Consider the following 25,492-nt stretch of genomic DNA (forward strand, 5'->3'; position numbering starts at 1 on the left):
GGTGTTCAGTCAGTAGAAAGGCCTCTTTAGTGTCCTAAGTTTTCATAACTGTGACCTTAATTGCCTACCGTCTGTAAGCTGTTAGTGTCTTAATGACCGTTCCACAGGTGCATGTTCATTAATTGTTTATGGTTCATTGAACCATGGGAAACCGTGTTTAAACCCTTTACATTGAAGATCTGTGAAGGTATTTGGATTTTTATGAATTATCTTTGAAAGACAGGGTCCTGAAAAAGGGACGTTTCTTTTTTTGCTAAGTTTATTATCCTTCATGTATTATCCGTCATGTATTATCTGTCATGTACTGTATCTTTTGGTCTTTTGTAGCTCAGTTGGTAGAGCATGATGCTTGTAATGCCAGAGTAGTGGGTTCGTTTCCCGGGACCACCCGTATATAAAATGCACGCATGACTGAAAGTTGCTTTGGATAAAAGCATCTGCTAAATGGGATATACATATTATACTGGACTTCCTCTACTCAGGATCAAAGGTGACAGGGGTCTTCCCATGAAAACAGCTTAGTGACCCTTCAACCAGACATGTTGGTCAACATCAGTTTCTAATAGTATAGTGGCCTGGAGTGTATAATATACAGTATATTATAAACTGGGTGGTTTGAGCCCTGAATTCTGATTGGCTGAAAGACATGGTATATTAGACCGTATACCACGGGTATGACAAAATGTTTTGTTTTACTGCTCTAATTACCTTGGTAACCAATTTATAATAACAATAAGGCACCTCGGGGGTTTGTGGTATATTGCCACTATACCACGGTTAAGGGCTGTATTGCTTAAATAGGCACTCCTCGTTGCGTCGTGGTTAAGAACAGCCCTTAGGTGTGCTATATTGGCCATATACCACACTTTCTCGGGCCGTATTGCTTAAATATAATATGGTGGTCATACTCTCCTAGGATCCCAGTCACTGATTCCGCTCTGTGTCTCACTCTTAGAGGCCCATCCCCTGCTCTCTAACTCACCCTTAGAGGCCCATCCCCTGCTCTCTAACTCACTCTTAGAGGCCCATCCCCTGCTCTCTAACTCACCCTTAGAGGCCCATCCCCTGCCCTCTAACTCACCCTTAGAGGACCATCTCCTGCCTTCTAACTCACCCTTAGAGGCCCATCCCCTGCCCTCTAACTCACCCTTAGAGGCCCATCCCCTGCCCTCTAACTCACCCTTAGAGGCCCATCCCCTGCCCTCTAACTCACCCTTAGAGGCCCATCCCCTGCCCTCTAACTCACCCTTAGAGGCCCATCTCATCCCCTGCCCTCTAACTCACCCTTAGAGGCCCATCCCCTGCCCTCTAACTCACCCTTAGAGGCCCATCCCCTGCCCTCTAACCCACCCTTAGAGGCCCATCCCCTGCCCTCTAACTCACCCTTAGAGGCCCATCCCCTGCCCTCTAACCCACCCTTAGAGGCCCATCCCCTGCCCTCTAACCCACCCTTAGAGGCCCATCCCCTGCCCTCTAACTCACCCTTAGAGGCCCATCCCCTGCCCTCTAACTCACCCTTAGAGGCCCATCCCCTGCCCTCTAACTCACTCTTAGAGGCCCATCCCCTGCTTTCCGATCTCTCGATCTCCTCTCCCTGTGTCACAGTCTTAGAAGCTCATCCCCTGGCCATTCCTGTCCTCTGTCTCGGTCCTACACAGCCCAATCTAATTTCCTGTGGGATCGGCGTTAAAGCTTACAGACCGGCTCCACCACAGAGCTCTGAGAATGAGAATTACAGGCTCTTTCTACCGTGGCTCCTTTTCCCCTAATACCACAAGACTGAATAAATATGCTTTCCGAGGAGGCTGTGGTGGTGGTTTGGCCCATAGAATGTTTTAGATGATGTATGTGTGTCATAGATCCACATGTTAGGGTCTCAAAAGGTCAGGTGGTATTGGAATGATGACTGATTAGAGCTGTGGCACAGAGCCGTGACAGCCATGAGGGGATGTGTGTGTGTGTGTGTGTGTGTGTGTGTGTGTGTGTGTGTGTGTGTGTGTGTGTGTGTGTGTGTGTGTGTGTGTGTGTGTGTTAGAAGTTGTGTGAGAGAGAGGGTACTTATCTCCAAACGCCAAGCTCCCAGCCTATATCTCTAATCATGGCACACACATCAATAGGCAGGCAGGTGAGCCACATTGCAGCTCAGAGATGAATAATGGATGGATTTGACATTATTAAAACACTTGGGTTATTCATCCAAAGATGTACGTAGAGGCAGGCAGAGTGCAGTAGAGAACACCATACATCTAGCCAGGTCTGAGTGGAGGCTTAACACAGAGGTAGAGAGGAGACAGGGGAGGTAAAGGGTTAACACAGAGGTAGAGAGGAGACAGGGGAGGTAAACGGTTAACACAGAGGTAGAGACGAGACAGGGGAGGTAAACGGTTAACACAGGAGACGGGAGGTAAAGGGTTAACACAGAGGTAGAGAGGAGACAGGGGAGGTAAAGGGTTAACACAGAGGTAGAGACGAGACAGGGGAGGTAAACGGTTAACACAGGAGACGGGAGGTAAAGGGTTAACACAGAGGTAGAGCCGAGACAGGGGAGGTAAAGGGTTAACACAGAGGTAGAGAGGAGACAGGGGAGGTAAAGGGTTAATACAGAGGTAGAGAGGAGACAGGGGAGGTAAAGGGTTAACACAGAGGTAGAGAGGAGACAGGGGAGGTAAAGGGTTAACACAGAGGTAGAGCCGAGACAGGGGAGGTAAAGGGTTAACACAGAGGTAGAGAGGAGACAGGGGAGGTAAAGGGTTAACACAGAGGTAGAGAGGAGACAGGGGAGGTAAAGGGTTAACACAGAGGTAGAGCCGAGACAGGGGAGGTAAAGGGTTAACACAGAGGTAGAGAGGAGACAGGGGAGGTAAACGGTTAACACAGAGGTAGAGAGGAAACGGGAGGTAAAGGGTTAACACAGAGGTAGAGAGGAGACAGGGGAGGTAAAGGGTTAACACAGAGGTAGAGAGGAGACAGGGGAGGTAAAGGGTTAACACAGAGGTAGAGCCGAGACAGGGGAGGTAAAGGGTTAACACAGAGGTAGAGAGGAGACAGGGGAGGTAAACGGTTAACACAGAGGTAGAGAGGAGACAGGGGAGGTAAACGGTTAACACAGAGGTAGAGAGGAGACAGGGGAGGTAAACGGTTAACACAGACACGAGGGACTTAGACACACAGACACAGATGGACACACACAAACACAGGTGTACATTTTCATCATTTATTTAGTGAAATGAATCAAAGAGCCCCCAATTACGTATGAGAAGCCATTATGACCTTAGGCCACTACTATTGATAATCATTATCCACACTGTAAACATGTCCACAGGAGAACGGCTCATAATAACATCCGGAACGGAGCAAATGAAATGGCATCAATGACCTGGAAACCATGTGTTTGATGTATTTGATACCATTCCACTGATTCTGCTGCAGTCATTACCATGAGCCCGTTCTCCCCAATAAAGGTCCCACCAACCTCCTGTGATGTACGCAATATACCTGAATAATTTAACTGAGCTGTTTAATGACTGCATCAAACCTACATACATAAATAACCACTGTACACACCATCTCCACTGCCGACCCTTTCATGTTCTGTTATGATATGAGACACTAATAGGCTCATATATAATGTCTCTCTGATGTTGAAATAATTACAAAAACTCAGTTTAAAGCACAGACTGCCTGGGATGGTTTCAAAAAGACTAACAGGTGTGTGTGTGTGTGTTCCCTCCCACCCCTCAGGTAAAGGGGACCTGATCGGCAGTGACTCCCTGACCAAGAAGCAGGTGATTAAGACCAATGCCAACGTGAAGGCTCTGACCTACTGTGACCTGCAGTACATCAGTCTGAAGGGACTGAGGGAGGTTCTCCGGCTCTACCCAGAGTACGCCCAGAAGTTCATCTCTGAGATACAACATGATCTGACCTACAACCTCAGAGAGGGTCACGGAGCTGACGTGAGTCGAACCGCAACGCAGGCATGCATACGCTACTAAACACACACACATGCAGTAAAAACATGCACACACACACACACACACACACACACTAGTACATTGTTAATTGTAATATTTCCCTCAATAAAAAGAAAACAGTCATTACATTCATTCATTACACCAGCCTACAGCTCGACCTGGTTTGTTTGATCAATAGAGTGAGGAGGTACGGGTTCGTCTGTGTGTGTGTGCCTGCGTGCGCACTTGTGTGTCTCTCTGTGTGAGAGTGGTGAGACCAGTAACAAAATGGAGTCCCTCTTTTGTCTCTGTGTGAGAGTGGTGAGACCAGTAACAAAATGGAGACCCTCTCATCTCTGTGTGAGAGTGGTGAGACCAGTAACAAAATGGAGACCCTCTCTTGTCTCTGTGTGAGAGTGGTGAGACCAGTAACAAAATGGAGTCCCTCTCTTGTCTCTGTGTGAGTGGTGAGACCAGTAACAAAATGGAGACCCTCTCTTGTCTCTATGTGAGAGTGGTGAGACCAGTAACAAAATGGAGTCCCTCTCTTGTCTCTGTGAGAGAGTGGTGAGACCAGTAACAAAATGGAGACCCTCTTGTCTCTGTGTGAGAGTGGTGAGACCAGTAACAAAATGGAGTCCCTCTTGTCTCTGTTATCTCCTAGTGCTGCAGTATAAAGCTCTGAAGGGCTTGGTTCTGATCTAGCCTGAGGGTACATTCACCTTCAAAGGGCACATCATGCACTGTATGCATAAACACTATTCACCCTAGCTCGGGCTCTCGCTTCTTAAAAACACATCCACCCTTCCGTACACACACACACACACACGGCTGGCTGTATGCAGCGGAGTCAAACTCAACGAGACAGGAATAGCAGCGTGCAGCGTTTTGGAGTGTGTGCTGGAGCTAAAAATAGCACAGGGGAAGGCAGGGGCGCTCCCTGACTGGCTGTGTCCCAACAGCTCCTGCTAAATTTGGATGCTGCCTGATAAAAATAGCCCAGACAGCAAGGAGGAGAGAGGGAGGATGGGGAAGAGGAGCAGGAGGATAGGAGGATAGGGGAGGACACGCTCCTGCCCCAACTCCCCTCATATCACTCTGCCTCCTCCCTTCACAGTAACATGTTTATTTCTAGCTCCCACTTTCTAATGTCTAATCTAACCTCAGAGCCCCAGAGGAAAATAGATTCTGCTTCACTGTGTGTGTGTGTGTTTACATGTGCCTGTGCGTGTGTGTGTGTCTACATGTGCGTGTGTGTGTGTGTGTGTGTGTGTGTGTGTGTGTGTGTGTGTGTGTGTGTGTACATGTGCCTGTGCATGTGCGTGTGTGTGTGCATGAGATTACAGTACCAGTCAAAAGTTTGGACACACCTACTCATTCCAGGGTTTTTCTTCATTTTTACTATTTTCTACATTGTAGAATAATAGTGAAGACATCAAAACTGTGAAATAACACAAATGGAATCATGTAGTACCAAAATATACTATATATTTGAGATTCTTCAAAGTAGCCACCCTTTGCCTTGATGACAGCTTTGGACACTCTTGGCATTCTCTCAACCAGCTTCATGAGATGGTCACCTGGAATGCATTTCAATTAACAGGTTTGCCTTGTTAAAAGTTAATTTGTGGAATCTCTTTCCTTCTTAATGAGTTTGAGCCAATCAGTTGTGTTGTGACAAGGTAGGGGTGGTATACAGAAGATAGCCCTATTTGGTAAAAGACCAAGTCCATATTATGGCAAGAACAGCTCAAATATGCGAAGAGAAACGACAGTCCATCATTAGTTTAAGACATGAAGGTCAGTCAATCCAGAACATTTCAAGAACTTTAAAAGTTTCTTCAAGTGCAGTCACAAAAACCATCAAGCGCTATGATGAAACTGGCTGTCATGAGGACCGCCACAGGAAAGGAAGACCCAGAGTTACCTCTGCTGCAAAGGATAGGTTTAAGTAACAGACACATCTCAACATCAACTGTTCAGAGGAGACTGTGTGAATCAGGCCTTTTTATTTTTATTTCACCTTTATTTAACCAGGTAGGCCAGTTGAGGACAAGTTCTCATTTACAACTGCGACCTGGCCAAGATAAAGCAAAGCAGTGTGACAAAAACAACAACACAAAGTTACACATGTGGGATAAAAAAATGTATGGTCGAATTGCTGCAAAGAAACCACTACTAAAGGACACCCAATAAGAAGAATAGACTTGCTTGGGCCAAGAAACATGAGCAATGGACATTACACCGGTTGAAATCTGTCCTTTGGTCTAATGAGTCTAAATTTGAGATTTTTGGCTCCAACCGCAGTGTCTTTGTGAGATGCAGAGTAGGTGAACGGATGATCTCTGCATGTGTGGTTCCCACCGTGAAGCATGGAGGAGGAGGTTTGATGGTGTGGGGGTGCTTTGCTGGGGACACTGTCAGTGATTTATTTTGAATTCAAGGCACACTTATCCAGCATGGCTACCACAGCATTCTGCAGCAATACGCCATCCCATCTGGTTTGGGCTTAGTGGGACTATCATTTGTTTTTCAACAGGACAATGACGCAAACACACCTCCAGGCTGTGTAAGGGCTATTTGACCAAGAAGGAGAGAGATGGAGTGCTGCATCAGATGACCTGGCCTCCACAATCACCCGACCTCAACCCAATTGAGATGGTTTGGGATGAGTTGGACTGCGGAGTGAATGAAAAGCAGCCAACAAGTGCTCAGCATATGTGGGAACTCCTTCAAGACTGTTGGAAAAGAATTCCAGGTGAAGCAGGTTGAGAGAATGCCAAGAGTGTTCAAAACTGTCATCAAGGCAAAGGGTGGTAACTTTGAAGAATCTCAAATAAAAAATACATTTTAATTTGTTCAACACTTTTTTGATTACTACATGATTCTATATGTGTTATTTCATAGTTTTGATGTCTTCACTATTATTCGACATTGTAGAAAATAGTAAAAATTAAGAAAAACCCTTGAATGAGTAGGTTTGTCCAAAGTTTTGAATTGTACTGTACATGTGTTTGTTTATGTCTCAGATAGCATCAATAATGCAGCCAGGGGTGTGGACTGTTGTCCAAATGTGCTTCCTAGATGCAGATTTGACTGTTTATTATGTATGTAAAAGCCAGCACAGGGAGTGGAGAACAGAACAGAAATCCAAGACAAGACAAACCAAAAACAACAACAGCCTTCAGTGACGCTCTTCTTATTCTCATCAAACAATTACTGCAGAGACACCACCTCACAGTCTGAACACTGTTAGTCTACCAGAATACGATGTGCACTTTGCCCCTGTTTAGATTAGGGGGTAGTGCCGGAGGGAGGAGGGTTTAGGAAAATAGCATTTTTTTTAACAGCAATAAATGTATTCCTTCCCCACTGTCTCTGGCGATTCACTTACTTCTGACTGACAGTCTCATGACACAAGAGCTGGAGGGAACACTAACACAATGTACTGGGTCTCATGACACAGGAGCTGGAGGGAACACTAACACAATGTACTGAGTACACCAGTCAGCCCTGTTCACACTGTAGTGCACGTGTAGACACACCAACACACACACACTCACACACTCACTCACACACACACACACACGTTTGCTTCCACTTCAGCATGCTTTGCAGTCATGGACGTATAGATTACACCCCCGCACAGTGAAGCAGCCCCTGCTTGCCTCTTGGGCTCTGAGCTAAGATTAGGAAGTGGGAACTAAACATAGACACGCTACTGTGAAGGGACTGATATGAGGAGAGCGGGGGAGGACAGGAGGGGGAAAAAAGAGTGCTGATAAGAGAGAGAGAGGGAGAAAGAGAGAGAGTGAGGGAGAAGAGAGAGAGAGACGTGTACATGTCCTTAGTGAAAACAATGTACTGAGCAAATGTCAAATTGGCTTTTTAACAAATTACCGTACTACAGACCACAACTTCACCCTAATGACAAACAAACAAATCAAAACAAAGGCAAAGTCTTCTCATGCTTTATTGACTTCAAAAAAGCTTTTGACTCAATTTGGCATGAGGGTCTGCTATACAAATAGATGGAAAGTGGTGTTGGGGGAAAAACATACAATATTATAAAATACATGTACACAAACAACAAGTGTGCGGTTAAAATTAGCAAAAAACACACCCATTTCTTTCCACAGGGTCGTGGGGTGAGACAGGGATGCAGCTTAGGCCCCACCCTCTTCTACATATCAACAAATTGGCAAGGGCACTAGAACAGTCTGCAGCACCTGGCCTCACCCTACTAGAATCTGAAGTCAAATGTCTACTGATGATCTGGTGCTTCTATCCCCAACAAAGGAGGGCCTACAACAGCACCTAGATCTTCTGCACAGATTCTGTCAGACCTGGGCCCTGCCAGGTATCTCACTAAGACCAAAATAATGGTGTTCCAAAAAAGGTTCAGTTGCCAGGACAACAAATACAAATTCTATCTAGACACTGTTGCCCTAGAGCACACAAAGCTGTGAACGATCTGAGAGACAAGGCAAGAAGGGAACATAAAACATATGCCATCAAAAGGAACATAAAATTCAACATACCAATTAGGATCTGGATAAAAATACTTTAATCAGTTATAGAACCCATTGCCCATTATGGTTGAGAGGTATTGGGTTCGCTCACCAACCAAGAATTCACAAAATGGGACAAACACCAAATTGAGACTCTGCATGCAGAATTCTGCAAAAAATATCCTCCGTGTACAACGTAAAACACCAAATAATGCATGCAGAGCAGAATTAGGCCGATACCCGCAAATGATCAAAATCCAGAAAAGAGCCGTTAAATTCCACAACGACCTGCAAGGAAGCGATTCCCAAACCTTCCATAACAAAGCCATCACCTACAGAGAGATGAACCTGGAGAAGAGTCCCCTAAGCAAGCTGGTCCTGGGGCTCTGTTCACAAACACAAACAAACAGACCCCACTGAGCCCCAGGACAGCAACACAATCATGAAAAAACAAAAAGAGAATTATTTGACACATTGGAAAGAATTAACAAAAAAAACAGAGCAAACATGAATGCTATTTGGCCCTAAACAGAGAGTACACAGTGGCAGAATACCTGACCACTGTGACTGACCCACACTTAAGGAAAGCTTTGACTATGTACAGACTCAGTGAGCATAGCCTTGCTATTGAGAAAGCCTGTCTTCTCTTGAGAGCCAGGTCTGCCTACGGCGGCCTATGTGCACACTGCCCACAAAATGAGGTGGAAACTGAACTGCACTTCCTAACCTCCTGCCAAATGTATGACCATATTAGAGACACATATTTCCCTCAGATTACACAGATCCACAAAGGATTTGAAAACAAACCTGATTTTGATAAACTCCCATATCTATTAGGTGAAATACCACAGTGTGCCATCACAGCAGAAATATGTGTGACCTGTTGCCACAAGAAAAGGTCAACCAGTGAAAAACAAACACCATTGTAAATACAACCCATATTAATGTTTATTTATTTTCCCTTTTGTACTTTAAGTAATTTGCAAATGTCTCTATTATTTTGGAACTTGTGTGAGTGTAATATTTACTGTTTATTTCACTTTTGTTTATCCATTTCACTTGCTTTGGCAATGTAAACACGTTTCCTATGCCAATAAAGCTCCTTGAATTGAATTGAGAGAGAGAATAAAGCCCCTTGAATTGAATTGAGAGAGAGAGAGAGAGAGAGAGAGAGAGAGAGAGAGAGAATAAAGCCAATTCAATTGAATTGAGAGAGAAATAGCCAGTTCAGGACTTTGATGAGGAATGTGGTAAGAGAACTGCACTTGTTTTGATTCATGTTGTGATTGATTTGTAATTTTATCAGTCGCTTTTGAATTTAATTGTAAATGTATTGTGTCATGTTGATCAATGGGTTTCGCCTGGTTAAATAAAGGTTAAATTAATAAAACAATAAGAGTCTTTGATCAAAGTGAAAGCAGAGTGAAGAGTAGAAAACAGAAGCGAGAGAAAGGCGTGTGGCCTTGTCCACATGGTGAAATGTCACACCCCTTCATTATCTCATTTACTGAAGAGGCCTATGGACATGTGATATGGATTCATTATCTCATTTACTGAAGAGGCCTATGACATGTGATATGAATTCATTATCTCATTTACTGAAGAGGCCTATGACATGTGATATGAATTCATTATCTCATTTACTGAAGAGGCCTATGGACATGTGATATGAATTCATTATCTCATTTACTGAAGAGGCCTATGGACATGTGATATGAATTCATTATCTCATTTACTGAAGAGGCCTATGGACATGTGATATGAATTCATTATCTCATTTACTGAAGAGGCCTATGACATGTGATATGAATTCATTATCTCATTTACTGAAGAGGCCTATGGACATGTGATATGAATTCATTATCTCATTTACTGAAGAGGCCTATGGACATGTGATATGAATTCATTATCTCATTTACTGAAGAGGCCTATGGACATGTGATATGAATTCATTATCTCATTTACTGAAGAGGCCTATGACATGTGATATGAATTCATTATCTCATTTACTGAAGAGGCCTATGGACATGTGATATGAATTCATTATCTCATTTACTGAAGAGGCCTATGGACATGTGATATGAATTCATTATCTCATTTACTGAAGAGGCCTATGACATGTGATATGGATTCATTATCTCATTTACTGAAGAGGCCTATGACATGTGATATGGATTCATTATCTCATTTACTGAAGAGGCCTATGGACATGTGATATGGATTCATTATCTCATTTACAGAAGAGGCCTATGACATGTGATATGAATTCATTATCTCATTTACAGAAGAGGCCTATGGACATGTGATATGGATTCATTATCTCATTTACTGAAGAGGCCTATGGACATGTGATATGAATTCATTATCTCATTTACTGAAGAGGCCTATGGACATGTGATATGAATTCATTATCTCATTTACTGAAGAGGCCTATGACATGTGATATGGATTCATTATCTCATTTACTGAAGAGGCCTATGACATGTGATATGGATTCATTATCTCATTTACTGAAGAGGCCTATGGACATGTGATATGGATTCATTATCTCATTTACTGAAGAGGCCTATGGACATGTGATATGAATTCATTATCTCATTTACTGAAGAGGCCTATGGACATGTGATATGAATTCATTATCTCATTTACTGAAGAGGCCTATGACATGTGATATGAATTCATTATCTCATTTACTGAAGAGGCCTATGGACATGTGATATGAATTCATTATCTCATTTACTGAAGAGGCCTATGGACATGTGATATGAATTCATTATCTCATTTACTGAAGAGGCCTATGGACATGTGATATGAATTCATTATCTCATTTACTGAAGAGGCCTATGACATGTGATATGAATTCATTATCTCATTTACTGAAGAGGCCTATGGACATGTGATATGAATTCATTATCTCATTTACTGAAGAGGCCTATGGACATGTGATATGAATTCATTATCTCATTTACTGAAGAGGCCTATGACATGTGATATGGATTCATTATCTCATTTACTGAAGAGGCCTATGACATGTGATATGGATTCATTATCTCATTTACTGAAGAGGCCTATGGACATGTGATATGGATTCATTATCTCATTTACAGAAGAGGCCTATGACATGTGATATGAATTCATTATCTCATTTACAGAAGAGGCCTATGGACATGTGATATGGATTCATTATCTCATTTACTGAAGAGGCCTATGGACATGTGATATGAATTCATTATCTCATTTACTGAAGAGGCCTATGGACATGTGATATGAATTCATTATCTCATTTACTGAAGAGGCCTATGACATGTGATATGGATTCATTATCTCATTTACTGAAGAGGCCTATGACATGTGATATGGATTCATTATCTCATTTACTGAAGAGGCCTATGGACATGTGATATGGATTCATTATCTCATTTACAGAAGAGGCCTATGACATGTGATATGAATTCATTATCTCATTTACAGAAGAGGCCTATGGACATGTGATATGGATTCATTATCTCATTTACTGAAGAGGCCTATGGACATGTGATATGAATTCATTATCTCATTTACTGAAGAGGCCTATGGACATGTGATATGAATTCATTATCTCATTTACTGAAGAGGCCTATGACATGTGATATGGATTCATTATCTCATTTACTGAAGAGGCCTATGACATGTGATATGGATTCATTATCTCATTTACTGAAGAGGCCTATGGACATGTGATATGGATTCATTATCTCATTTACAGAAGAGGCCTATGACATGTGATATGAATTCATTATCTCATTTACAGAAGAGGCCTATGGACATGTGATATGGATTCATTATCTCATTTACTGAAGAGGCCTATGGACATGTGATATGAATTCATTATCTCATTTACTGAAGAGGCCTATGGACATGTGATATGAATTCATTATCTCATTTACTGAAGAGGCCTATGGACATGTGATATGGATTCATTATCTCATTTACTGAAGAGGCCTATGACATGTGATATGAATTCATTATCTCATTTACTGAAGAGGCCTATGGACATGTGATATGAATTCATTATCTCATTTACTGAAGAGGCCTATGACATGTGATATGGATTCATTATCTCATTTACTGAAGAGGCCTATGACATGTGATATGAATTCATTATCTCATTTACTGAAGAGGCCTATGACATGTGATATGAATTCATTATCTCATTTACTGAAGAGGCCTATGGACATGTGATATGGATTCATTATCTCATTTACTGAAGAGGCCTATGACATGTGATATGAATTCATTATCTCATTTACTGAAGAGGCCTATGGACATGTGATATGAATTCATTATCTCATTTACTGAAGAGGCCTATGACATGTGATATGAATTCATTATCTCATTTACTGAAGAGGCCTATGGACATGTGATATGGATTCATTATCTCATTTACTGAAGAGGCCTATGACATGTGATATGAATTCATTATCTCATTTACTGAAGAGGCCTATGACATGTGATATGAATTCATTATCTCATTTACTGAAGAGGCCTATGGACATGTGATATGAATTCATTATCTCATTTACAGAAGAGGCCTATGGACATGTGATATGAATTCATTATCTCATTTACTGAAGAGGCCTATGGACATGTGATATGAATTCATTATCTCATTTACTGAAGAGGCCTATGGACATGTGATATGAATTCATTATCTCATTTACTGAAGAGGCCTATGGACATGTGATATGAATTCATTATCTCATTTACTGAAGAGGCCTATGGACATGTGATATGAATTCAGGTACAAGCTCTCTGTTTAGATAGTGGATGAGATATACCTTCACACACACACACACACACACACCACCTGACATCTGTAAGGTCAGAACAATTTAACACAGCCTCTCCCCCTCTCCCTCCCTTCCTCCCCCCTTTAGTACTGTGTTGCAGCAGGTGTTCACTGTGGTCTAAGACTAGTAGATTTAGCTTGTCCTTTCAACACAACGCCTTCTCATGTAATCTCATAGCCCGCTAATTCCCGCTTTGTTTGGCTCCTCGGCTTTTAGAAGTCATGTTTGTCTCTGAGGACATTGTTGTATTATTAATTTGACGTTGGGTGAGAGGGGTAGGGGAGGGCTGGGTGAGATGGGGAGGGCTGGGTGAGATGGGGAGGGCTGGGTGAGATGGGGAGGGCTGGGTGAGATGGGGAGGTCTGGGTGAGATGGGGAGGTCTGGGTGAGATGGGGAGGGCTGGGTGAGATGGGGAGGGCTGGGTGAGATGGGGAGGTCTGGGTGAGATGGGGAGGTCTGGGTGAGATGGGGAGGGCTGGGTGAGATGGGGAGGGCTGGGTGAGATGGGGAGGTCTGGGTGAGATGGGGAGGGGAGGGCTGGGTGAGATGGGGAGGGGAGGGCTGGGTGAGATGGGGAGGGGAGGGCTGGGTGAGATGGGGAGGGAAGGGCTGGGTGAGAGGGGTAGAGGGGCTGGGTGAGGATGGTAGTGGAGGGCTGAGTGAGGATGGTAGTGGAGGGCTGGGTGAGAGGGGTAGAGGGGCTGGGTGAGGATGGTAGTGGAGGGCTGGGTGAGGATGGTAGTGGAGGGCTGGGTGAGAGGGGTAGAGGGGCTGGGTGAGGATGGTAGTGGAGGGCTGAGTGAGGATGGTAGTGGAGGGCTGGGTGAGAGGGGTAGAGGGGCTGGGTGAGGATGGTAGTGGAGGGCTGGGTGAGAGGGGTAGGGGGGCTGGGTGAGGATGGTAGGGGGGGCTGAGTGAGGATGGTAGTGGAGGGCTGGGTGAGAGGGGTAGGGGGGCTGGGTGAGGATGGTAGGGGGGGCTGGGTGAGGATGGTAGTGGAGGGCTGGGTGAGAGGGGTAGGGGGGCTGGGTGAGGATGGTAGGGGGGGGCTGAGTGAGGATGGTAGTGGAGGGCTGGGTGAGGATGGTAGTGGAGGGCTGGGTGAGGATGGTAGTGGAGGGCTGGGTGAGAGGGGCAGGGATGGATGGAAGTGTGTGTGTGTGAGGAATGGATACAGTGAGGGAAAAAAGTATTTGATCCCCTGCTGATTTTGTACGTTTGCCCACTGACAAAGAAAGGATCAGTCTATAATCTTAATGGTAGGTTTATTTGAACAGTGAGAGACAGAATAACAACAAAAATATCCAGAAAAACGCATGTCAAAAATGTTATAAATTGATTTGCATTTTAATGAGGGAAATAAGTATTTGACCCCCTCTCAATCAGAAAGATTTCTGGCTCCCAGGTGTCTTTTATACAGGTAACGAGCTGAGATTAGGAGCACACTCTTAAAGGGAGTGCTCCTATTCTCAGTTTGTTACCTGTATAAAAGACACCTGTCTACAGAAGAAATCAATCAATCAGATTCCAAACTCTCCATCATGGCCAATACCAAAGAGCTGTCCAAGGATGTCAGGGACAAGATTGTAGACCTACACAAGGCTGGAATGGGCTACAAGACCATCGCCAAGCAGCTTGGTGAGAAGGTGACAACAATTATTCACAAATGGAAGAAACACAAAAGAACTGTCAATCTCCCTCGGCCTGGGGCTCCATGCAAGATCTCACCTCGTGGAGTTGCAATGATCATGAGAACGGTGAGGAATCAGCCCAGAACTACACAGGAGGATCTTGTCAATGATCTCAAGGCAGCTGGGACCATAGTCACCAAGAAAACAATTAGTAACACACTACGCCGTGAAGGACTGAAATCCTGCAGCGCCCGCAAGGTCCCCCTGCTCAAGAAAGCACATATACATGCCCGTCTGAAGTTTGCCAATGAACATCTGAATGATTCAGAGGACAACTGGGTGAAAGTGTTGTGGTCAGATGAGACCAAAAGGGAGCTCTTTGGCATCAACTCAACTCGCCGTGTTTGGAGGAGGAGGAATGCTGTATGACCCCAAGAACACCATCCCCACCGTCAAACATGGAGGTGGAAACATTATGCTTTGGGGGTGTTTTTCTGCTAAGGGGCAGGACAACTTCACCGCATCAAAGGGACGATGGACGGGGCCATGTACCATCAAATATTGGGTGAGAACCTCCTTCCTTCAGCCAGGGCATTGAAAATGGGTCGTGGATGGGTATTCCAGCATGACAATGACCCAAAACACACGGCCAAGGCAACAAAGGAGTGGAAGAAGCACATTAAGAAGAAGCACATTAAGGTCCTGGAGTGGCCTAGCCAGTCTCCAGACCTTAATCCCATAGAAAATCTGTGGAGGGAGCTGAAGGTTCGAGTTGCCAAACGTCAGCCTCGAAACCTTAATGACTTGGAGAAGATCTGCAAAGAGGAGTGGGACAAAATCCCTCCTGAGATGTGTGCAAACCTGGTGGCCAACTACAAGAAACGTCTGACCTCTGTGATTGCCAATAAGGGTTTTCCCACCAAGTACTAAGTCATGTTTTGCAGAGGGGTTAAATACTTATTTCCCTCATTAAAATGCAAATCAATTTATAACATTTTTGACATGCGTTTTTCTGGATTTCTTTGTTGTTATTCTGTCTCTCACTGTTCAAATAAACCTACCATTAAAATTATAGACTGATCATTTCTTTGTCAGTGGGCAAACGTATAAAATCAGCAGGGGATCAAATACTTTTTCCCCTCACTGGATATCATAAACTCATAGAGAAGCTGGGACTAGAGTGATACAAGTCTGCCTCCCACTGGTACTGTGGGGTTACTGCACCTACTCTAGGCTATTGTGGTCTTCATGTGTTGTGGATCATTATCATTCCCCACTCAACCTTGTCTCTAGCCTGGTCTGAAAAACCACATCTAGCCCCTTCCCCTTTTCCTAAAGCCTAACTCTGGAGGAAAATCTGAAGGAATTAGATATATAGTTTACACCTATCTGATGCTTTCGTGTAGTTGAATGTATCCTTATCACTTCTCTCTCTCCCTCCCCTCTCTCTCCCTCCCTCCTCCCTCCCTCCCTCCCTCCCCTCTCTCTCCCTCCTCCCTCTCTCCCTCCCTCCTCTCTCCCTCCCCCCTCTCTCCCCTCCCCCTCCCCTCTCTCCCCCCCCTCCCTCCTCCCTCCCTCTCTCCCCCTCTCTCTCCCCCTCCCTCCCTCCCTCCCTCTCTCCCCTCCCCCCCCTCTCTCCCCCCCTCTCTCCACAGGTGGACTGGGAGAGTAATGGAAGTCTGGTGAAGAAGCTGTCTTCCATTAAGGAAGATGAGGAGGGTGATGAAGAGCAGAGCTCTGTGTCGCGTGCCCCCCGTTCCCCTCGACGTCTGACCAGGGTTCTCAACTCGCCCCTGCGTTCGCCCCTGCTGCACCCTCGGCCCTTCCGGCCCCCCCCAGAACACACCCGCCCCCTCTCAGAACACACCCGCCCCCCCACCCTGCAGATACCTGTGGTCAGCTTCAGTAGTGCGCCACTGGAGCTTAGTCCAAGGTAGGAAAAACACACACTCAGTCATTCTACACACACAAATCACGCATGCAAGCACACAAAGTTTTGCAACATATGGTTTGTTCCACGAAAATATACATTTTTCACCAATATTGAATTTAAAAATCCTGTTATATTAAAAGAAGTGCCCTTTAATATAGACCACATGGAGAATACAATCAAATCAGATTTTTTATATGAATAAAGGCTTGCTAAAGTGCTAAAATTCTGCATTTTGTCATGTCCCTCCGTCAACCCTGTTTCACTTCTAGGAAGATTTCAACCCACTTAATCAAAAAATCTCTCCAACGTCATTGTAAAGTCCTAGTTATTCTGTTGCTTTGACAAAGTCATGTCTGAAGATGATTTATTTCATGTGATTAGTGATTCATGTCTGACCCTCATTTGAAGGTCAACCCTGTTACATGAACTGACCTCGGTTTAATATGGTCAAACTATTCCTTCTTTTTTTTCCCAAAATAAAAATTGAACATCTAATAGTCAAATCATAGTGTAAAAGCAGGTGGGCTGGTTCTACTGTTTTTGGCCATTTTCTGGTGTTTTGTGGTGGAAAACTGAGCAGGTCGGAGTATAACACATCAACACTATTACTCATAAATAGACAGGCTAGAAATGTTTTAGCAATTACATTTTTGGGGTGAAGCTTGTATTCAATTTACACTCCCTGTTCCATATAACAAGCTTCTATTCCCTCTGTAACAAGAGGATTTATGGCTGATTTAAGATTAAATCGTCAACCATGTTACAGTCAACCCTGATATGGTCAACCCTGATACGGTCGACCCTGCACTTAATATAGTATTGTTTTTATTTAACATCTCGAGATGGGAAATGTAGTTTTTTTATAAAGTTGAAAATGTGTTCTTTATGATAGAATGATAGAATGTTAGGTGAAATCAAGTGTTTTTGTTGTTGCAAGTTACACTCAAAAGGCACTGAATTGGTGGAACAAGCCATTTAGAGTAGAGTGGAGATGCGGAGAAATGGAAATGGGAGAGATAATGGGATGAGGAAGCAGGGCTTAAATTGATGGAGCTCAACTTCCTCCACAACAATGTTAGTGTGTTTATTCATCATTATTCCCCTCTTTCTCACTCTCCTTGTCTCTTTCTAGGTTTGTGGATGGCATTGAGAACTCATCCCAGAAGTTTGAGTTTAGCTCCAGGCTGCTACACAGTGGTCAACCATCCCCAGGACTAGGTAATACAAAGTTTTGTAGCGATTCCGATGTTGTTGATGTAAAGAATATTTGTTGGTCCGTGGTGTGTAATGAGGAGCAACCAGACGCTGCACTTGACACATTTATGAAATTGCTTATCCCATTTACTAATAAGCATGCAACCATTAAGAAAATGAGTGAAGAGGAATTGAAAAACTGTGGTTGAGAGGGATGAGGCAAAATAAATGGCAAATAGGTCTGGCTGTACAACCGATTAGCAAACGTACTGCAAATTGAGAAATCATGTGACTAAACTGAATTTAAAAGAAGAAGAAACTATACTCTGAAACAAAGATAAATTACATAAAGAATGATAGTAAAAAGGTTTGGAGCACCTTAAATGAAATGTTGGCCAAAAAGGAAAACTCTGCTCCATTGAATCAGATGGCTCATTCATCACAAAACCCACTGATATTGCCAACTACGAAGAAAAAAAAAATGTATGAAATGAAAATGAAATGTATGCATTCACTACTGTAAGTCGCTCTGGATAAGAGCGTCTGCTAAATGACTAAAATGTAAATGTCAATGTACTTTATAGATTTTTTTTCATTGGCAAGATTAGCGAACTTAGGCATGACATGCCAGCAACCAACGCTAACACTACACATCCAAGTATATCTGACCAAATTAAGAAAGACAAGCATTGTAATTTTGAATTCCGTAAAGTAAGTGTGGAAGAGGTGAAAAAAATTATTGTTGTCTATCAACAATGACAAGCCTACTAGAAAGTGTGGGAAGCAAAAGTTATTCCCCTACCTAAGGATAGTAAAGCCCTCTTTACTGGCTCAAATAGCCGACCAGTCAGCCTGTTATTAACCCTTTGTGAGGTTTTGGAAAAAATTGTATTTGACCAGATACAATGCTATTTTACATTATACAAATTGACAACAAACTTTCAGCATGCTTATAGGGAAGGACATTCAACAAGCACATCACTTACACAAATGACTGATGATTGGCTAAGAGAAATTTATGATAAAAAGATTGTGGGGGCTGTTTTGTTAGACTTTAGTGCGGCTTTTGACATTATCGATCATAGTCGGTTGCTGGAAAAACTTGTGTCATGGCTTTACACCCTGCTATATTGTGGAGAAAGAGTTACCTGTCTAACAGAACATAGGGTGTTCTTTAATGGAAGCCTCTCCAACAAAATCCAAGTAGAATCAGGAATTCCCCAGGGCAGCTGTCTAGGCCCCTTACTTTTTTCAATCTTTACTAACGACATGCCACTTGCTTTGAGCATAGCCAGTGTGTCTATGTACAGTTGAAGTCGGAAGTTTACATACACTTAGGTTGGCGTCATTAAAACTTGTTTTTCAACCACTCCACAAATTTCTTGTTAACAAACTATAGTTTTGGCAAGTCAGTTAGGACATCTACTTTGTGCATGACAAGTAATTTTTCCAACAATTGTTTACAGACAGATTATTTCACTTATAATTCACTGTATCACAATTCCAGTGGGTCATAAGTTTACATACACTAAGTGACTGTGCCTTTAAACAGCTTGGAAAATTTCATGGCTTTAGAAGCTTCTGATTGACATCAATTGAGTCAATTGGAGGTGTACCTGTGGATGTATTTCAAGGCCTACCTTCAGACTCAGTGCCTCTTTGCTTGACATCATGGGTAAATCAAAAGAAATCAGCCAAGACCTCAGAAAAACAATTGTAGACCCCCACAAGTCTGGTTCATCCTTGGGAGCAATTACCAAACGCCTGAATGTACCACGTTCATTTGTACAAACAATAGTACGCAAGTATAAACACCATGGGACCATGCAGCCGTCATACCGCTCGGGAAGGAGACTCATTCTGTCTCCTAGAGATGAACGTACTTTGGCGCGAAAAGTGCAAATCAATCTCAGAACAACAGCAAAGGACCTGGTGAAGATGCTGGAGGAAACAGGTACAAAAGTATCTATATCCACAGTAAAACGAGTCCTATATCGACATAACCTGAAAGGCCACTCAGCAAGGAAGAAGCCACTGCTCCAAAACCGTCATAAAAAAGCCAGACTATGGTTTGCAACTGTACATAGGGACAAAGATTGTACTTTTTGGAGAAATGTCCTCTGGTCTGATGAAACAAAAATAGAACTGTTTGGCCATAATGACCATTGTTATGTTTGAAGGAAAAAGGGGGAGGCTTTCAAGCTGAAGAACACCATAGATGACATCATGAGGACGGAAAATTATGTGGATATATTGAAGCAACATCTCAAGACATCAGTCAGGAAGTTAAAACTTGGTCGCAAATGGGTCTTCCAAATGGACAATGACCCCAAGCATACTTCTAAAGTTTTGGCAAAATGGCTTAAGGACATCAAAGTCAAGGTATTGGAGTGGCTATCACAAAGCCCTGACCTCATCCCTATAGAAAATCTGTGGGCAGAACTGAAAAAGCGTGTGCGAGCAAGGAGGCCTACAAACCTGACTCAGTTACACCAGCTCTGTCAGGAAGAATGGGCCAAAATTCACCCAACTTATTGTGGGAAGCTTGTGGAAGGCTACCCGAAACATTTGACCCAAGTTAAACAAAATAAAGGCAATGCTACCAAATACTAATTGAGTGTATGTAAACTACTGATTGAATACTAATTGAGTGTATGTATGTGATGAAAGAAATAAAAGCTGAAATAAAATCTCTACTATTATTCTGACATTTCACATTCTTAAAATAAAGTGACGATCCTAACTGACCTAAGACAGGGACTAGGATTAAATGTTAGGAATTGTGAAAAACTGAGTTTAAATGTCTTTGGTTAAGGTGTATGTAAACTTCCGACTTCAACTGTATGCGGATGACTCAACACTGTACACGTCAGCTACCACAGCAACTGAAATGACTGCAACACTTAAAGAGCTGCAGTTAGTTTCAGAATGGGTAGCAAGGAATAAGTTAGTCCTAAATATTTCAAAAACTAAAAGCATTGTATTTGAATAAATAATTCACTAAACCCTAAACCTCAAATAAATCTTGAAATTAATAATGTGGTAATTGAGCAAGTTGAGGAGACTAAATTGCTTTGAGTAACCCTGTAAACTATCATGTTAAACTTGGAGTAACCCTGTAAACTATTGTTAAGTATCATGGTCACAACATGTTGATACAACAGTAGCTAGGATCGGGAGAAGTCTGTCCATAATAAAGTGCTGCTCTACCTTATTAACAGCATTAGTTGTGTCGCACCTGGACTACTGTTCAGTCGTGTGGTCAGGTGCCACAAAGAGGAACTTAGGAAAATTGCAATTGGCTGAGAACAGGGCAGCACGGCTGGCCCTTGTATGTACAGAGAGCTAACAATAATATGCATGTCAATCTCTCCGGGCTCAAAGTGGAGAAGAGATTGACTTCACCACTACTTGTATTTGTGAGAGGTATTGAGATGTTGAATGCCCCAAGCTGTCTGTCTAAACTACTGGCGCACAGCTCAGACACCCATGCATACCCCACAAGACATGCCACTAGAGGTCTCGTCACAGTCCCCAAGTCCAGAACAGACTATGGGAGGCGCACAGTACGACATAGAGCCATGACTACATGGAACTCTATTCCACATCAAGTAACTCATGCAAGCAGTAAAATTTGATTTAAAAACAGATAAAAAATACACCTTATAGAACAGCGGAGGACTGTGAAGCAACACAAACAGGCACAGACACACGATAACATACACACACGTACAAATGGATTTTGTGTTGTAGATATGTGGTAATAGAGTAGGGGCCTGAGGCACACACTTAATATGTTGTGACATCTGTTGTGAATGTATTGTAATGTTTTTAAAATGTATAACTGCCTTCATTTAGCTGGACCCCAAGAAGAGTAGCTGCTGCCTTGGCAGGAACTAATGGGGATCCGTAATAAACACCAAGAAGAGTAGCTGCTGCCTTGGCAGGAACTAATGGGGATCCATAATAAACCCCAGGAAGAGTAGCTGCTGCCTTGGCAGGAACTAATGGGGATCCATAATAAACCCCAGGAAGAGTAGCTGCTGCCTTGGCAGGAACTAATGGGGATCCATAATAAACCCCAGGAAGAGTAGCTGCTGCCTTGGCAGGAACTAATGGGGATCCATAATAAACCCCAGGAAGAGTAGCTGCTGCCTTGGCAGGAACTAATGGGGATCCACAATAAATACAATCTTCTCCCCACCTGTCTGTTGCTGCTCTCACTCTCCAACACGTATTTTAACAAGGAACTTACATCTCTCTCTCTCTGTGTGTGTGTGTGTGTGTGTGTAGGGATCCTGGAGCAGTCAGATATCAAGCAGAGTGTTTCTAAGCTGAGTGACGAGGTGAGAGGTTGTAGTTGATTTTCAGGGCGTCCTAGGATCCATGAATCTTACAACATAAACACACAGTAACATAACACGTAAAACCCCTAACTCTCAAGTGTCAGTCATGTATCTGTCCGTCTTGTCCACAGATGAGCACTCTCTCCCAGCAAGTCTCTCATCTCAGCCAGGAGCTAAAGGAAATGACCCGCCTGCTCCGGCCCCTCCTCCTTGTGGCGCCTCAGCCAATCCTGACGCCCATCCTGACTCCACCCCCCAGCAGTGCCAACAAACCGTCCTCCAACACACCTCTGGGGGTCCCACCTCCAGCCCCGCCCTGCTCCCCGTCGCCCCACCTTCAACAAACGCAGTCCTGCTCGCTATTGGACATGGACAGTGCTGACACGGGGAACGTGGGCTTGCCAAGTTGCCTCCTCCCAACCCCCCCTCCACAGAGGCCTCCAGCCCAGAACCAGTCTCCAATCTCCCCAGAGAGAAGTTTTAAGGACTTACCCCACTCCAACCCCCCTTCCCCTGGGACAGGAGACATGGGGGGGTCACCCCACCTCTCCAACCACACCACCTCCAGCAACAGTTTCCTTCCCTCTGCCCAGGACAGATGTATCCTAGCCTCCGGTACCATGTCCCCCTCCCTCTCTTTCTCCTTGTCCCTCTCCTCCTCCCCTTCCTGCTCTCCCTGCCAGGGTCCCCATCACTCCCGATCCGGCAGCCACAGCAGGGGCCTGCTCCCCCTGCCCCCCTCCCAGGACAACACGCCCCCGCCTTCCTCCCATTGCTCCGCTCCCCCGTCACTCAGCTCCTCGCCTGGAGACCATAAGCTGAAGTTGGTCTTCCCCTCTTCCTCCTCCACTCCCCTCATCCCTTCCCTCACCCCTCCCCTCCCCTCTCCTTACCCCTCGACCCTCTCCCTGGGCCCGTTCTCCCTGGACTCTCTGAGGGGGGAGATACAGGGGGGCACTAGGCTGGAGGCAGGACACCTGGAGCTGGAGATGCAGGAGAGGGGAGGAGAGAGGGGGGAGAGACGCTCCCAGATGGAGCACATCAGCTACATGGACGAGGAAGGGCCAGCTCTGTGACAGAGAGGCAGATTACATGCAAGAAGAAACAGCAGAGGAGACAGAATGAAGAGAAGAGAGGAGAGTATGTAGCCTGCTCGTCCAGAATGCAACATTGAACCTGTGAGACAGATAGGCAGTCATAGATCAAAATGACTATAGGTGGAAACCAATAGCATCACTGAAAAATACCCCACCAGGACAGTAGCAAGACACCAATTCTAACAGCACTCTGGTCATGTTAAAGCAACACATCCTCCTCTGTCTATGGACTTCCTGATCTCATAAGTGAAATGTGCATCCGTACTCCTCTCCTGGCCAAATGTTCCCAACCAACCACCCATTCATGACATCACGTATAGTATATAGGACTGGGAATGTAAACTCTAGTTCAACCTCTGTCCTGTGGTTTCAATATTATACTAACATCTATTGCTTGAATATCAACCATGGCTGATTTCAAATGAGGAGTTCATTTAACTTCAACTTAATATTTCTTCAGAGTTTCTCTGCTACTTGTAATATGGGGGTGATTTGTTACATACATTTCCACAAAGTACACACACACACTTGCACTGCGGTCTTACATTATGTGACATCCTAAAAGTGTCAATCCAGCCTACAAACACAATCGTTTCTCTCCCTCCAACAAGTGGCCATATTCAACATGACAATCAGTGAGCTTACAAAACACATGGAACCCACCAATACATGAAGACAACACCGCAGTAGGTCAGGAGGTAGAAGGGAGGGAGCCGGTGTGTCACAGAGACCAGGTTTAGGTTTAAGAAGCCATGCATACTGGTGGGTGAGTGGAATATACAGTAGGTCTGCAGGTAGAAGGGAGGGAGCCGGTGTGTCACAGAGACCAGGTTTAGGTTTAAGAAGCCATGCATACTGGTGGGTGAGTGGAATATACAGTAGGTCTGCAGGTAGAAGGGAGGGAGCCGGTGTGTCAGAGGCCAGGTTTAGGTTTAAGAAGCCATGCATACTGGTGGGTGAGTGGAATATACAGTAGGTCTATGAGTGAAAAGCAGACTGTACAGTGAATGAGTTCCCACATCAACTCAGCTTTAGCCATGCAGCCATCGTGCCTTCTCCTTGGAACACACACACTGCTAGTCGTACACATCATATAGCACATATCATCCACACCTGGTGATTATGTTGGGATTTACAAGCCATTGACCATTACGAACGCCTCACTTTTATTTTGAAAGTCATTTATCTTATGTAGAATGTGTGTGAATATCTTCTGTTGGATTGGGATGTTCTGGCCTTTTTTCGTCCATCGCTAGTTCAACCAGAGACATCTCAGCGTCAGTTTAACAGCGTCAGATTAACAGCGTCAGATCGAAGCCCACTCGCACCAACACAAGCACACCAGTGGAGGATGGCTCATAATAATGGCTGGAATGGCATAAATGGAATCAAACACATTTGATACCATTCCGTTCACTCCATTTCAGCCATTATTATGAGCCATCCTAGCCTCAGCAGACTCCACTGAAGCACACACACACACGCATGCGCACGCGCGCGCGCACACACACACACACACACACACACACACACACACTACTGCCATGTCCGCAGCATCATCTGTATCCCATGGTTACGTGTCAACCTCTGGATGACACAGGTTTATCCTACAAAGACACAATGCTCAGACATTGCTGAAGTGGTCAGAGGATTAATTGTACTAGCATTGTCTTGTGCTCGGTGTTCTAGGTGCACTAGAGTTGTTTTGGGGGGCACAGTCAGATTGAGATACTAGTTTGTATTTTCTGTAACAGGGTGAGGATGAGCCTGAGGATGCGTGGAGATGTGTGAGAGTTGGAGGAGTGGCACACACAGGGAGCAGGTCAGGGGTCAAGATGTTAATGCATGTCACAGCTAACTGCATGAGGAATGTGCTTGTTTCAGAACTAGGGGAGAGGGGGTGGGCTTACTGTGCTGCCAGAGGTTTGGACAGGCTTCAGATGTATTTTATTAACTCTTACCAACTTTACCAGAAACACGATACAACAATAAACAAA

The 25,492-nt window shown here is 44.2% G+C and overlaps 1 protein-coding gene across 1 annotated transcript in view; it reads left to right on the forward strand.

The window, feature by feature from the left end:
- The window catches only part of LOC115156292 (potassium voltage-gated channel subfamily H member 8-like), a 219,652-nt gene extending 194,784 nt beyond the window's left edge, over nt 1-24,868 (forward strand). The window contains 5 exon segments of the mRNA XM_029703745.1: nt 3,742-3,956; nt 16,581-16,858; nt 17,991-18,076; nt 22,346-22,398; nt 22,530-24,868. Coding sequence (XP_029559605.1) covers nt 3,742-3,956; nt 16,581-16,858; nt 17,991-18,076; nt 22,346-22,398; nt 22,530-23,474 — 1,577 coding nt within the window. The 3' untranslated portion in view covers nt 23,475-24,868.
- Nucleotides 24,869-25,492: the final 624 nt, after the last annotated feature.

This window comes from Salmo trutta, chromosome 20 (genome assembly GCF_901001165.1).
Source record: "Salmo trutta chromosome 20, fSalTru1.1, whole genome shotgun sequence".
Taxonomy (NCBI): domain Eukaryota; kingdom Metazoa; phylum Chordata; class Actinopteri; order Salmoniformes; family Salmonidae; genus Salmo; species Salmo trutta.